At 41.1% G+C, this 16,194-nt stretch overlaps 1 protein-coding gene across 7 annotated transcripts in view; it reads right to left on the bottom strand.

The window, feature by feature from the left end:
- Positions 1-13,349: 13,349 nt before the first annotated feature.
- LOC122563483 (polycomb protein SCMH1-like) overlaps positions 13,350-16,194 on the bottom strand; it is a 188,539-nt gene continuing 185,694 nt past the window's right edge. For all 7 annotated transcript variants that reach the window (XM_043717254.1, XM_043717253.1, XM_043717257.1 and 4 more), the window contains one exon: positions 13,350-14,433. In XM_043717254.1, coding sequence (XP_043573189.1) covers positions 14,308-14,433 — 126 coding nt within the window. In that variant the 3' untranslated portion in view covers positions 13,350-14,307. The remainder of the gene's footprint in view (positions 14,434-16,194) is intronic.

Here is a 16,194-nt window from a genome sequence, read left to right as displayed (position 1 = left end):
TGAAGAGCCTGTTCTGTGCTGTACTATTCTATGTTCTATACTCTGACCAATAAAGAAAAGCATACCAAACACCTTCTTCACTATCCTATGTACCTGCGACTCCACTTTCAAGGAGCTATGAACCTGCAGTCCAAGGTCTCCTTGTTCAGCAACACTCCCTAGGACCTTACCATTAAGTGTATAAGTCCTACTAAGATTTGCTTTCACAAAATGCAGCACCTCGCATTTATCTGAATTAAACTCCATCTGCCACTTCTCAGCCCATTGGCCCATCTGGTCCAGATCCTGTTGTAATCTGAGGTAACCCTCTTCGCTGTCCACTGCACCTCCAATTTTGGTGTTATCTGCAAACTTACTAACTGTACCTCTTATGCTCGCATCCAAATCATTTTTGTAAATGACAAAAAGTAGAGGGCCCAGCACTGATCCTTGTGGCACTCCACTGGTCACAGGCCTCCAGTCTGAAAAACAACCCTCCACCACCACCCTCTGTCTTCTATCTTTGAGCCAGTTCTGTATCCAAATGGCTAGTTCTCCCTGTATTCCATGAGATCTAACCTTGCTAATCAGTCTCCCATGGGGAGCCTTGTCGAACGCCTTACTGAAGTCCATATAGATCACATCTATTGCTCTGCCATCATCAATTTTCTTTGTTACTTCTTCAAAAAACTCAATCAAGCTTGTATCAAAATACATGCACAGAAAAGAAATCAGAATGTATCCTTGAATGTTATTATCTTAAAAGTGATGGGGAAATGGAGGCCATCACATATTCAGGCAAATGAGAAATGGGCAAAGGTTCATCAAGTCATATTGCCAGTGGGTTATAGAAAGGAGGTGTTGTCAGTGGCGCAGGAGCTACCACTCGGGGGTCATTCAGGACTGAGAAAAAGCTAAAATGCAAAAACATTTTTCCTGGATTGGACTGCATACGGATGTAGCTGAATTTTGCCAGACATGTCATACTTATCAGGTAATCAGAAAACAATAGGTAGTAATAAAACCTGCAACTTTAGTAGCCATTCCTGCATTTGAGGAATTTTTTACAAGAATCTTAATTATTGCGTAGGACAAAAAGTGGGAATCAGTATTTGTTACCAATAACAAATGTGTCCACTAGATTTCCAGAGGCCATTCCATTACACAATATCACAGCTAAAAGGATTGTGGAGGAATTACTCAAATGTTTCACGGGATACCATCAATTAATAGTAAGATCCCTAGGGAGTGTTGCTGAACAAAGAGGCCTTGGAGTGCAGATTCATAGCTCCCTGAATGTAGAGTTGCAGGGTAGACCGGATAATGAAGAAGGTATTTGGTATACTTTCTTTTATTGAATAGAGTACTGAGTATAATAGGAGTTGGGAGGCCATGTTGCGGCTGTACAGGACATTGGTTAGACCACTTTTGGAATATTGCATGCAATTCTGATCTCCTTCCTATTGGAAGGATGTTGTGAAATTCGAAAGGGTTCTGAACAGATTTACAAGGACGTTGCCAGGTTTGGAGGATTGGAGGCTGAGGGGTGACCTGAGGTTTATAAAATCATGAGGAGCATGGATAGGGTAAATAGACAAGGTCATTATCCTGGGGTCGGGGAGTCCAGAACTAGAGGGCATAGGTTTAGGGTGAGAGGGGAAAGATATAAAAGAGACATAAGGGGCAACTTTTTCACGTAAAGATTGTGTACGTGTATAGAATAGGCTGCCAGAGGAAGTGGTGGAGGCTGGCACAATTATAACATTTAAAAGGTATCTGGATGGGCATATGAATAGGAAGGCTTTTGAGGGATATGGGCCGGGTGCTGGATGGTGGGACTAGATTGGGTTGGGATATCTGGTCAGCATGGCTGAGTTGTACTAAAGGGTCTGTTTCCGTGCTGTACATCTCTATGACTCTATATGGACAGAGATACAATCAGATCAAGGATCAAACTTTACATCAAAATTATTTAAGGAAGTTATGAACAACTTTAGTGGCATCAGACATTAAGGACCATGTTGAGGGCTTATAGTCAGGACTATCCAGATGTTAGGGATAAGCGAATTCCATTTGTGCTTTCTGCGATCAGAGATGCACCAAATGAATTGACCAAATTCAATCCATTTGAATTAGTTTTTGGGCATGAAGTGAGAGTACCACTAAAATTGATTAAGGAGAAATCGGTAAGTCAGAATTCAGAGACCACATATTTGGACTATGTGTCAAATGTTTGGGAATGATTAGATAGAGCAGGGGAGTTGGCTAGGCAATGTTTAAAGAAAAACCTTTACAAGCAAAGTTTAGTGGACCTTATCAAGTCAAAAGGAAATTGAGTGAGGTGAACTATTTGATAAGGACTCCAGACAGAAAGAAATCTCACAGAGTGTGTCATGTGAATATGTTCAAAAGGTATTTTGACAGGGAAAGAAAGCTGAATGAGACTGTGTTATTGGTTATAACAGAGTGAAGAAATAAGTTCAAAAGATTCTGAATTGGTCATTCCCCAAATTAAATTGGACAATGTGGAAGTTGTCAAAAATTGGGATAAATCTTTGAGTTACCTTCCAGAGGAAAATCGAAATGACCTGAAAGAGTTATTACTGTCACATGGGGAGATATGTGGAAATGAGCTGGGAAGTACTAACCTAATTATGCATCATGTGGACATAGGGGATGCTGTTTTCATTAAGCAACATCCTTAAAGGCATAGCCCTCTAAAGTTGGCACAGGTTCAAAAGGAGATTGAACGCATGCTCCAAGATGATATAATCGAAGTGAGTTACTGTGACTAGAGCTCAACCATAGTAACGGTGCCAAAACCAACTGGTACCCAACGGTTATGTGTGGACTATTGTAAAGTCAATGCCGTTACAAAGACTGATGCATATCCGATTTCACAGTTTGAAGACTCTGTTGAAAAGATGGGACAAGCAACTTATATTTCTAAGTTGGACTTGCTCAGAGAACACTGGAGGTACCTTTGTCCAAAAGAGTGAAGATAATTTTGGCTTTTGTAATGCAAAATGGACTGTATCAGTTTAAAATCATGCTATTTGGTATGAAAAATGTGCCTGCCAATTTCAGAGACTAACCAATAAGGTCATTTCTGGATTACCCAATTGTGTAATATATATAGATGACCTGGTGATTTTTAGTTACTCATGGAAGGAACATTTGCAACATTTATTGGACTTGTTCAATGGAAGGCAGGCTTGGTGGTAAACCTGGCTAAAAGTTAATTTGTCAAAGCCCAAGTCACCTTCTTGGGCCATATTATTGGATACAGACAAATGGTTCCATGGAATGCAAAAACAAAGGTAATTGGGGCATTTTCCATACCACTGACACAAAGAACAGTACTATGTTTGAGTGGATTTTTATCAAAAATTCATACCGAAATTTAGCTGTGTGGTTGATCCACTCACTGAATTGCTGAAGACAGGTAAGAGGTTCCAGTGGACAGCAGGCTATCAGAAGGCATTTGATGGCCTGAAAGCTGTGTTAACCACTGCCTTAGTATTAGCCTCACCTAATGACACAAAGCCATTCAAGGTGGCTATCGATGCGAGTGATGAGAGTGTCGGTGTTGTGCTCTTGCAAGAAGATGATGAGAAGATAGATAAACCTATTGGATATTTCTCCAGGAAACTGGACATTCATCAGCAGAGATGAATGTTTATGTTATCAATAATGTATCCGATGCACTGATCATAGCCCATTGAAGTTTGTGGAGGAATTTAAGGACAAAAATGCCAGACTGTTTAGATGGAGCTTGTTACAGCCATTTAATTTGAAAATTGTGCATGTGACAGGATGAGAAAAAGTGATTGCCGATGTATTGCGAGAAACGGAGACGTTCAGTGGCAGGAGTAAAACAGACTGAAACAGAATATAGTTGTGCATGTTTGCATGTTTATAGTCAATGTAATGTATATGGGTATTGTAGAGTACTAACAGTTTAGGATTAAGGGGTTTTGAATTGAAGCCATCTTTGGATATTAATGGTTCATTTTTTTTAAGGGGGAAGGTGTGCAGATGCTGCTCCTTTAACAAGGTTGTGGTTGTCCTTGGTTCTTTTTTCAGGAGGTCATAAAAGCACAGGTTCTGAAATGTCTGGGGTTGGAGGGTTTCAGGGCAAATTTGATTATAGGTAACAGATACTGCCTCAGGCAAAATCTTTTAAGTTTAAAAAAACACTTGTACAATGAAAGGGAGAGTGGCCAGTTCTCCCAGCTCAGCGTTTGGTCTGGCTATTCACTGAAAGCAGTCAGGCAGTTGTAAAAGCTGCTGGACCCAAAGAAGCAGGTCCATGCTGATCCTCCTCTCTCTCTGACATCTCTCCTGTAAGACCCAGGGTTTGATTTTACCTTTTGTGCCAAGGGATGTTTATGGGGATTGTTGCAAATATTTGGAACAGCATCATTAAGTTGGGTTTTCTGATAGGTTGAGTTATTCAGCATTCTGTACTTTTTTGTTTGTGTTTCATTCGGCAATCTTGTAAATAAATTGTTTTGTTTAAAACTACGTGGTTTGACCAACTGCATCCCTCCTGGAATATCCGCCAAACACCAAAACAACTAGCAAAGTTAGGGTCTGGGCTACTTTCTTGAAATGTTTTGAGGAGGTAGGCCATGTCTGGAATACTGTGATTAGGTTTGAATTCCCTTATTTAAGCAAAGATATCATTGGAGGTAGTTCTGTTGCCATTTAACACAAACATTGGTCAGCCACATGAATAAACTGGAGTTCTCTTTCAATCTGAGAAGGTAGACATTAATGAAGAAATTTGTGGCAGAACAGCAATTGAAATTAAAGTTGGGAAACAATCCTGAAAGCAGCAGTGAGGGAAAATGTTTCATCCTCGAGGATGACTTTATTGAAGCAGGAATGCTAGAGTATTTATTTATGTTAGAATCACAGAAAGAACTCAATGAATTCAATCCAAAAGCATTGACCTGGGAGCTAAATTAACTCACTACCACTTGACACTGACGTAGAAGAATTCACTGTAGAACCAAATAAAACCTTTTTTTTACTATTTCAAATGAAAATTTGGATACAGATGTTGAGTTTTTATTTTTCCAAGATCAATGTTATTTTTAATTGGAGTCAGAGACTGAGTGCATAGAGCTGACAGAAGATTTTAACACCATCAAGATTTGATGGATTTCCTTAATGTCACAGTACATTTTACAAAGAATCTATAGCCATATGTAAAATTGGAAAATAGGACCAGAGCAGATATATTGTCCAGAGTGTGAAAAATGATTGAACAAGTTAAGAATTTAAGATTAAGATGACAAGAAATTGTTTAAGTCCTGTACAGAAGATGAAGGAAGATGGATGGATGAATATTTCCTGTTGTGTTGTCTACATGCCATCTACCTTGTAATGAAATTAATTTATAAACAGCCTATCATTTCTTTTTCGAGATATGTAAGAGACCATATCTTCTGATTTTTTTTGGACTATGGATTAAAATGAGCAAATTGGACACTGTCACAGTGCTGTTAAATTCGGGAGGTGCTGACTTCTGACTGGCTGCTCACTCCAGCTGGAAGGGACATATTGCTCTGGGATTTTAATTGCGATGATAAAGGCACCATCAGCCAATCAGTACCCAGACTGACAGACGATCCAGCAGGATTTCTGACACAATAGGCCACAAGTATCTCCTCAAAAAAATCTTCTGCTTTTGGACTTAGCCCAAGAACAGGAAAAATCCACCCAGAGTCTGTCTGCAGTGGCATGGCAGTGATAAATAATGAACTATTTCTTTCCAAATTTCAGCATCTAATTTTAATACCTGGCAATTCCATGGACTGAAATGCATTTAAACAGCAGATACTGTATATGGAAACACCACCACCTTCGAGTTCCCCTCACCATTCTGGCTTGGAAATATATCACCGTTCCTTCACTGTCGCTGGATCAAAATCCTGGAATTCCCTTCCTAAGGGCATTATGGGTCAACTCACGCCACATGGACTGCATCGGTTCAAGAAAGCAGATCACCACCCACCAGCTTCTCAAGGAGTAACGAGAGATGGGCAATAAATGCTGGCCAGCTGGTAAATGATACCCACATGAATTTTTTAGAAAATTAAAAAGGGAAAAAATGACTTTAAATAACTGCAATCACCTAGCCATTGACTGGCCTATGTCATGAAACGGACACATGGTAAACAAAGACAGTCTGAGACACTGAGACCACTCAACCCAGTCACTACCCCTGTTCCAATCTACACAGGTTTCACATAATGGAGATGAAAGAAATCGCCTGCACTGATCAAGCTACATTTCTGAACTTCATTCTCCTGCCTTTGACCTGGAACCCTTGATCCCCTTAGTAATCAAGAACTTACCTACCTCTGTCTTTAATAATTCAATGACTTAGTCTCCACAGCCCTCTGTGGCAATGAGTTCCACAGATCCACCACCCTCTTGTTGAAGAAATTCCTCCTCATCTTACCTTAAGGCTGTGCACTCTGATCCTAGTCTTGCCTATTAGTGGAAACATCTTCTGCATGTCCACTCTCACTAATCAGAACTCCCATCATCCTTCTAAACACCTCTCCTCAACCACTACTCCTTTGACACGCCCTTTATTCCCAGGATCATTCTTGTAAAACTCCTCTGTTCCCCTTCCAACACTACCACAACCTTTCTTAGCTATGGGACCCAAAACTGAGCAGAATATTCTAAATGTGATCTAGTCACGGCCTTATACAGCCTCAGCATCACATTCCTGCTCTTGTATTCTAGCCCTCTTGGAATGAATGTTAACTTTGCATTTACCTTACTAACTGACAACTGAACCTGTATATTAACCTTAAAAGAATCCTGAACTATGATTCACAAGTTCCTTGGTGCTTCCGAGTTCCAAAGCTTCTCCCCATTTAGAAAATAGTGCCTGTATTCTTCCGACCAAAGTGCAAACCTTGTTTTCCCACATTGTATTCCATCTGCCAGTTCTTTGCCCACTCTCCTAGCCTGTGCAAGTCCTTCTGCAGTCTCCACACTTTGTCAGCACTAACTGCTCCTCCACCTCTCTTTGTGTCATCTGCAAACTTAGCAACAATGCCCCCAGTTCATTCATTCAGATCATTAATGTATAGTGTGAATAGTTGTGGTCTCAACATGGACATGTGCAGACCTCCACTAATCACCAGTTGGCACCCTGAAAAAGACCACTTTATCCCTACTGTCTGCCTTCTGCTAATGGCCTATCCATGCCAGAACCTTGTCCTTACAGTGGCCTTAATATTGCATTAAATTGCTCTTTCACACCTTGCAATCGGCTCCTTATTGTTTTTGCTGAATGAGTTAACTAATTGGGGAGAGTTAAAAATCACACAACACTAGGTTATAGTCCAACAAGTTTATTTGGAAGCACTAGCTTTCGGAGCACTGTTCCTTCACATCTACCTGGTGAAGAAGCAGCGCTCCGAAAGCTAGTGCTTCCAAATAAACCTGTTGGACTATAACCTGGTGTTGTCTGATTTTTACCTGTCCCAATTAGTTCTCCTGCTCCTCGGATGCTGCCTGACCTGTGTTTTTCCAGCACCACATTCTCGACTCTGATTTTTAACTTTGCCCACCCAGTCCAACACTGGCTCCTCCAAATCAAAACTGGGGAGAGCTGTAGCCTTGTGCTTGAGAAGAATTTTTAGACAGTTGTGTGGCCAACCAATGAGGTTGAAAAGAGCTGTGCTAATTCACCTGGTCGTAATGACTGGCATCACTGGCTGCCTTCACCATTGTCTGTAAAAGTGAATACCTTGCACCTTCTTCCTAGTAAAACAATTAGGCTTTCTTCAATCTATAAAGAGTCCCATCACCTAGACCAAGTGAGCGGATAAAGGTCATTGGACAAGAGATCAGAAACAGCTCCAGAGGTGTAACTATGTCCAAGTGCAATGATGGATCATGTCATAAAGGCAGGGAAATGGCAGATTCAGTCCTTGGTTTGTACAGAGATGGTTGATGACCACAGTGGAGGTATTGGCACCAAACCATTTGCCATGGTCTGTGAAACTGAGGTGAGTCAGAAGTAACCTTTTGAGGGACACAGTGCCTAATACCTAGCGTTCCATGTAGGAAAGTACATTAGGCAAAGACAGTAGCTGACTGACTTGTGATCATCGTCCTGCTCACTAGCCTTTGCTTCACACAGTTGATCATTGAGGAAATATGCTTACCTGCAAGAATCAATAATCACCCAGAAATCATATACTGCGTCTGGAGCAAATGAGAATATGGACGAATGTCAACTGCAGGTTTTACAATAAATTATTGGTTTATTTAATGACCAAAGTCATGTACTGATAATCAATGTACAACTGACATCTTTGTTAAACCAAGTGCATCACATTGGTAGCCATGCCTGATTGGAGTGCTACATACTGGGGGGGTGGGGGGAGCTGCTGCAAGACTGAGAGAATGTGATACTTCGCTCCTGGGTTAGTGTACTACCACAGACAATGTTTGGCAAACTGTACAAACAAGAAGATTCACAATCATCCTATCCTTAATGAACCTCAGTTGTATGCAGTAAATAGCTTATTGTTTTATCCCAGGCATCTGGTTTTAAAAGTATCCAGGAATAGGTCTCATTGCCTAGACTGATCTTCATGAATAATTAACGCCGAGAGGCTTTCTGAGCAGTTCATCACATATGGTAGACAATGACACTATCACAAAACCGCAGCAGCAATAAGATTCAGTCTTTTAACAGCTTTTTGTTGGCTATTACAGGTCAGAATTAGTCAGAAAGAAATCTCTCTGATTGGCAATCAAGGCAAAACATCTCTTCCATCCTCCTGGTTGTTCTTGTATCACATTGTAACAAAAAGAAACACACTTTGGTACAAATCAAACCTGCAATAGTGAGTCAGGCGCTATGAACGTATCCACAAACTTGGGATAATCATTGAGATTAACTTTACCCCCAGGTGTATACTAGTGTGCTAAAACCAAAACATTTTGTCATTCAGTTTTAAAAAAAGAATTTAACACTGTTGTTAATACTTTCATTATGTTATGCACTTAAGTCCAAATTTAAGGAGGATTGTTTTAGGGACTTTTCCTTCTTCTAGTCGCCCAGCCAGTGATATCCACATCCCATGAATGAATTTTAAAAGAAGGTCATCTCATTGCTATGACAATATTTTTGGTCACATATGATGCATAATCTGTACATTCTTGAGCTAACTCTTTCCTGAGGTGACATTTGTTCTCAATTGGCATTGATTGGGAGTCATGAAAAGAATGTTGTAGGTTTTCGACGTGTTAACAGCTCACTGGGAAATTCACCCACATGTACACCACAGGGACGGAGAGAATCAACGCTCTGTCTAAAATGTGAAGTTCGCCAGCTACTTGTATGGTAATTGGTCAATGAATAGAATCATCTGTATTAACACTTTCCACTGGGTACAGCCTGAATAGGAATAATTTCTACAACAAATGGCCTTAAAAATAGGACAAGAAATTGACCAGTTAGCCCACCGATACTGTGTATGGAGTTTATTCACCATGCAAGGCTTCCTGAACTATTTTCCCCCAATACTGTCTCCACCAGACAGTCCAGCTATCAGATTCAAAATCTCTTCCAGAGAGAATTCTGACTCTGAACTGTCTCTGGTAAAATAAAACACCAAATTTAATTAGTTTCAGTTCTTTGATGGGTTACTTTGCAAGACAGGAATAAAATGAGGGAGGAGGGACAAAGAAGATGGATAAGCTAACCATGGATAATCTTGTAAACAGCCAAACTCATGTGTTATACATGGTGAGTGATTGGAGGCAAAAACCGTATTGAAGATCACATACAGTATAAATTAATTTTTTTCTTAAATTTACTCAAAGGTGGTGGCTATTCATTGATCAGAATTTAATATATTATTCCAAGCTTTTGACTTACTGCTGCAAGAGAACTTATTTTGTTAACTGCAGCTCTCTCCATCTTGTAGATGATGTATACTACTGCTACTGAGAGTTGGTGGTGGAGGGAGTGGATGTTTCTAGAGGGACTTCGTTTTGTAGGAGTGGGTAGGATAGCAGCTAAACAGTTCAGCAGCTCAACCTGCTTAGCACATCATGAGCCCTTGTTCTATTTCTCGATTAACACATTTAAACAACAAACTAGAACAAACAACCATTTCCCATTCTGAATGGTGTTCAGGTTATTAAATTGATGATTTAAAAACAAGCTCTTTGTTCTCCTCTGGGAATTAATCGCTGGGACACGTAACCAAAAGGAACTGGATTCAACAGGATCCCACGACCTCCCCCGCTCCACTCAAGACTTTCCTAAGGGTTGGTCTTGAGGAAGGAAGTGGCAGGTTAGCTGTTCCTTAAGGTGAAAGGTGATGTTAGCCACAGGAGGACCTGCCTCCAATAGAGGGGTCTTGTTCGGGGTCAGGTCGATTGACCTCCATGAGAGATGGGAAAGTGAGAATGGTGGGGCCGATATTGGAGAAACCATTGTTGGTAGAAGTTGTGATGAAGAGGAACCTAGCCAGGGATTCCTGAGTAGGGGAGATCCTTCAAAGGGGTGGAGTTTGAGGGCATTTTAAGGAGAGACCCAGTCTGCCAGACAGTGTTTGGCAAACTGCACGGCTAAGCAGAATGCCAGAACTTTCAGAATCTTCCTGTCCTTAAAGAACTGTGGTCAGTTATTCCCAGTCAATAGTGCAGGGCTGTTTGGCAGAAGCCTCTTTCACTATTGGTCAGTGACAGGATGGGTCCCATAAGTGGGTTTTAGCTGACCACATAAGGATCTTAATTGCCCTATGGGTGGGTGACATGCCTCATCCCCCACTAGGGGTAAAATAGTTTTTATTTTTATAGTTCATCCATGGGATGTTGGGTGTCACTGTCTGGGCCAGCATTTATTGCCTATTCTTAGTTGCTCTTCAGAAGATGGTGGTGAGCTACCTCCTTGAACCACTGCATGTGTGTGGTAAAAAGCCAGAGTATTGACCCAGCGACAGTGAAGGAGCAACGTATATTTCCAAGTCAGGATGGTGAGTATCTTGGAGGGGAACTTGCAGGGGGTGGTGTTCCCATATATCTGCTGCCCTAGTCCTTCTAGATGGAAGTGATCATGGGTTTGGAAAGCACTGTGTCAGGGGCCTTGATGAATTTCTGCAGTCTATTTTGTAGATGACATACACTAATTGTTGTAAGCGTCAGTGGTGGATGGAGTGGATGTTTATGGATACGGTGCCAATCAAAGGGGCTGCTTTGTCCTGGATGGTGTCAAACTTCTTGAGTGTTGAGAGGAACTGCTTTTAACCAGACAAATGGGAAGTATTCGATTACAGTCCTGCCTTATACGTAGTAGAGTGCTCTTGGGGAGTTAGGAGGTGAGGTACTTGCTGCAGGATTCCCAGCCTCTGACCTGCCCTTGAAGCCACTGTATTTATATGGCTTGTCTAGTGCAGTTTCTGGCCAATGGTCACCTCCAAGATCTTGATATTGTTAGGATTCACTGACATTCACCATTGAATGTCAAATAATGATGGTTAGATTCTCTCTTCTCAATCACTTGGCATGCATGCGGTATGGATGTAACTTGCCACTTATCAGCCCAAGCCTGGATATTGTTAGGAATCACTAATGGTGCTGAACATAGCGCAATCATCAGCAAACATCTCAAGTTCTGACATTATGATGGACGGAGGGTCATTGATGAAGCAGCTGAAGATTGTTGGGCTGAGGACACTACCTTGAGGAATCCTGAAGCTGAGATGACTGACCTCCAACAACCACAAACAATAGGAAGCTATGTGTCAGGCATGATTCCAGCTTGCGGAGAGTTTGCTCCTTGATATCCAGTGATTCCAGTTTTTCTAGGGCGCCTGGGGTCTGGGTGGGTTACCCTTCGGAGGGTCAGTGTGGACTGGTTGGGCTGAAGGGCCGGTTTCCACACTATAGGGAATCTAATCTAATCAACTGTGGCCTTGATGTCAGGGCTGTTATCTCACCTCCCCTCTGGTATTCAGCTCTTTTGTTCTAGTTTGAACATAGGCTATAATGAGGTCAGGAGCTGAGTGACCCTGGCATTGGTCAGCAGGTAAGTAAATGCTGCTTGGTAGCACTATTGATGACATCACTTTATTAATGATCAAAGGAAGATTGATGGTAATTGTCCTGCTTTTACAAAATACCCCTGGGAAATTTTCCACATTGTCAGTAGATGGTGTAGCTGTGCAGGAACATTTGGGTGGAGGTGTGGCAAGTTTTAAAGCACAAGTCTTCAATACCATTGCCAGAATGTTGTCAGAGCCCATAGCCTTTGCAGTATCCAGTGCCTGTAACCTCTTAACTTGCCCCTACGTCCCTACTCTGCCTTCAAACCCAACAGCTAGAAGGGAGCATTTAATCTAGGCCATGGAGAAATTGAGGCAAATAGCATAGATGTGTTTAGGGGGAAGCTGGATAAACACATGAGGGAGAAAGCAACGGAGGATAGACTGATGAGTTACAATGAGGCAGGATGGGTGGAGACTTGTGTGAACTGTTAGACATTGACCAGGTCGGCTGAATGGCCTGTTCCTGTCCCAGAAAGAAAAACCTATAAAATTGATAAATGAGATATACTGGTCCAACTCATCTTGTATGACTTAAAATGGAGAAACTAGTATGATTAGTAATAAAAGCAGAAAATAGCGGAGAAACTCAGCAGGTCTGGCTGCATCTGTAGAGCGAGAAGTAGAACCAACATTTCAAATACCATATGAGTCTTTCGGTTCTTCTGCAATTTTGAATTAAAAACTTGAACTCGAAACATTAACTCTGCTTTCTCTCCACAGATGCTACCAGACTTGCTGAGTTTCTCCAGCAATTTCTGATTTTATTTCAGATTTCCAGCATTGGCAGCGTTTTCCTTTTATTTCAGTCCAAACAATATGATTATTTCCAAGCATTGCTGATCTTTCCCTCTGGGGTACAAACTGCACAATATCGGAACAGTCACATAATTAAATCAACAGTAAAGCCTGTTTTGCCCAATAATCCAGTCTGCACAGGATAAACCAATCTCAGCTCAAATGGTCATCTCTATTTTACAATGAGCTTTCGGTGCTTTGGGCTTGGAGGTTGAAGAGAAGTCAGAGTTCCAATTCTCGATTATTAACTGGCATCTCCTCCTGGAGAGGGCATGTGGGCAAAGGCAGGGTTGAGCTTCAATGTAACTTCCCCAAAAGTTTAACTACCTGCCAACTTCACAACTGGCAGAGAGTGACCAGCACCCATTGAAACTGTATCCTAGCAACTGTCTTCAGAAGGGTTTTGGTGGGGGGATGGGACGAGAGTGGATGACCGTGAAGTATTGGCAAAGCACACATTTTCCTTTCAAAAAAAGAGGCCATTTAAATTATGGATTTCCTTGGATCGACTTAGTTTGCAGTATTAATTGGGCATTTGCAATATGCAAAAATGTAGAAACCACAAATGCCACATGTTCAATTCTGCTAAATAATATTTTGTACAAAACTTCAGAGTTGGTCACAAAAATGAAGAAACAATAAAATACAGCGTGTATTAGCAAAAGAAAAAGGGACTGTACATAGTGTTGCAGTACAGAAATTAGATTCTTGCTACAAAAAGAATACTGACTCTTTTTGTCATTAAAGGAATAACAACACCTTCCCTATTTTTCTCCTCAGAGTCTTAGTTTAGAAGCTTGATTTATAGAATATAAAAAATTCCTTTAACTTACTTTTAAAATTTTCTTCTCTGTTTGGAGCAAACTGAAGAAAAATAAAAGGCATCGCTTCATCACTGCTTTTGAGTCTCACTAACTCCTTCCAGCACTTAAAATGCATGAGAGACGCGACCAAATAGCATAAAGTGATTCTTGGTCACTAGCAGATGCCAATCACAGTGAAATGCTTGTACAACATACAGCCGGTCGCACTGTAAGGAGGAATAAGTAATGCATAACTGAAAGAATCTTGTAAAATGAAATACAACTGCTACACAACAGCAATATCGAGAGCATTTTCCTAAAATGTTTCATGTCAGCTGGATAGAGACCTCCCCTATCCAATACTGAAAATTCAGAGCGGCTACATTTCATTGTAGGCTGCAGCCTTTACGTAGAAAATCTGTAAGTCCAAAGTTTTTCCTGTCATCAAGCACTGAAAAATCCTGTTCCGCTGGTATCACTGTTTTGCTGAAAGACACAGAGCATTTGAATGCTGAGCCAGAAGTGAGTAAATCCCCATTAATGTGCTCCTTTCAATAGGGGGCGGGGAGTGGCTCCTTCTGGAGATTGGTAGTTTCCAAGTACGTTCCGATACGATGAGTTCAAAATCAGAACTTGCCCTGTTTCAGTCTGTCAATGTGGTAGCAAATCTTCAAGGCTGGCCCCAGCTTCAGTCCCATATATTTCATCACCATATCACTCCGTAACAAAAGCAATGCCTTTCCATCAATTTCCTGCAACGTAAAGTACAATTCAGAGGCACGATTTATCCAAGTGAGCAAGAAATCAACTCATTTTATCCTGCAATAGTTGTCTTCAAAACATACACAATAACCAAACCTTAGATTTAGTTTTAGTGATTTTGACAATACTGATGAGTGTCACTCTCCCAGTGACAACACAAAGTAAAGACCTTGAACAAATGAGCATCATTTTCTAAACTGTAAATGCACTAATCTTTCCAAAGTCTGTTGGAATAAAATGGGAAACTGATGTTTTGTACTGGGAGCTTTGGAACACCTTGAAACATTGGATTCCAATGGAGTTCCATTAAATCAGTGCTCCAGGCAAACAGAACCACCAAAACCTTCCTTGGCACTTCGTAAAGAAGTGAAGCATTAGTCACTTTGGTGTAGGATTGGGTTCTGAAAGGGGCTCCAACATGCAGCAGTGACATATTTACTCTTTGTGTTTCTACAACAGTCTGACAGCCTCTTAATCGCTATGTCTTTTTTTGTAAAAATGCCATCAGCTTCCTATTTAAAGGCTTTTAAAACCAAATTCAAATTTTCAAAGTGTCTTGGGAGGGATTTATTTCATTGTCAATACTATTTGATTCTTCAAAAGGAAATGGAAGCAGAGTTTTTGCTTACTTTGAAGGCGGAGTTAAATGGATTCTTGATAAGCCAAGGAAATGAAAGTTTGTTGGAAGGAAGCAGGAATGGAGATTGATCAGAATGGCCATGATTGTACTAAGTGGTACAGAAGGCTTGATGTACAAAGTACTCCTGCTCCTAACATGTATGCTCCTACGATTAATGCTCCAGGTCTCTGGGCCTTTAGTTCAATAATACAACCACTACATCTGTAGAGTCTAATGGCATTAGAAATAATCCCTTAAATCAGCCTATTTGCCAGATTTTGATAAATCAGAGGCAGCTACATAACCAGTGAAATAGGCACAAGATGATGAAACCGTGTGCAGTGCTTATGGGGTCCATAGAAGGCAACATTTAGCAATCAAGGGCAGCATATGGGATTAAGCTGAAGGCTGTTATAAAACTAGGTACTCCTCATGTACAAACTTTTACTTGAAGATTTGACTCTCAAGTGTCATAAATCTTCTGAACCCAAAGATGATGAAATATTCAACACTCTCACTGAGCCTTTAGTATTTACAGTGGAAATATAAAATTATGAGGGGTATAGATAGGGTAGACAGGGAGAAACTTTTCCCCTTCATGGAAAGATTGTGGGGGGGGGGGGCATGCATTTAAGGAAAAGGGCAGAGAATACAGAGGATGTCCTGATTGGAATGAGGTTGTCCAGGTGAATCTCGTTGACCGTGAGTTCCCTGATTGGGCCTGTTAACCTGGGTCAATCAGGGAGCCCTGGCTGACAGATATAAACAGGAGTCTCAGGGGGTCTTCTCATTCTAGGGACTGGCTCTGAGCTGGCTAGTCAGAGCCCATGTACTGTGCACATGTAAATAAAGGGTGACTTAGTAGGATACCAGCTTTTGTGCAGTTTTATTCGGGGGATGAGGAAAAACATCTTCACCTAGATGTTGGTCAGAATCTGGAACTCACTGCCTGTAAGGATGGGATAGGTAAATACCCTCAAAACATTGAAGAAGTATTTCAATGTATGCTTTGGCATCACAAGTGCACAAGGCTATGTGCCAAGTGCTAGAAAATGGGATTAGCGTAGTTAGATGGCAACAGACTTGATGGCCCAAGGGCCTTTTTCTGAGCTGTAGACCTTAATGATTCTTG

The sequence above is a fragment of the Chiloscyllium plagiosum genome, chromosome 27 (assembly GCF_004010195.1).
Source record: "Chiloscyllium plagiosum isolate BGI_BamShark_2017 chromosome 27, ASM401019v2, whole genome shotgun sequence".
Lineage (NCBI taxonomy): Eukaryota > Metazoa > Chordata > Chondrichthyes > Orectolobiformes > Hemiscylliidae > Chiloscyllium > Chiloscyllium plagiosum.
This window is presented reverse-complemented; position numbering and strand designations above follow the sequence as displayed.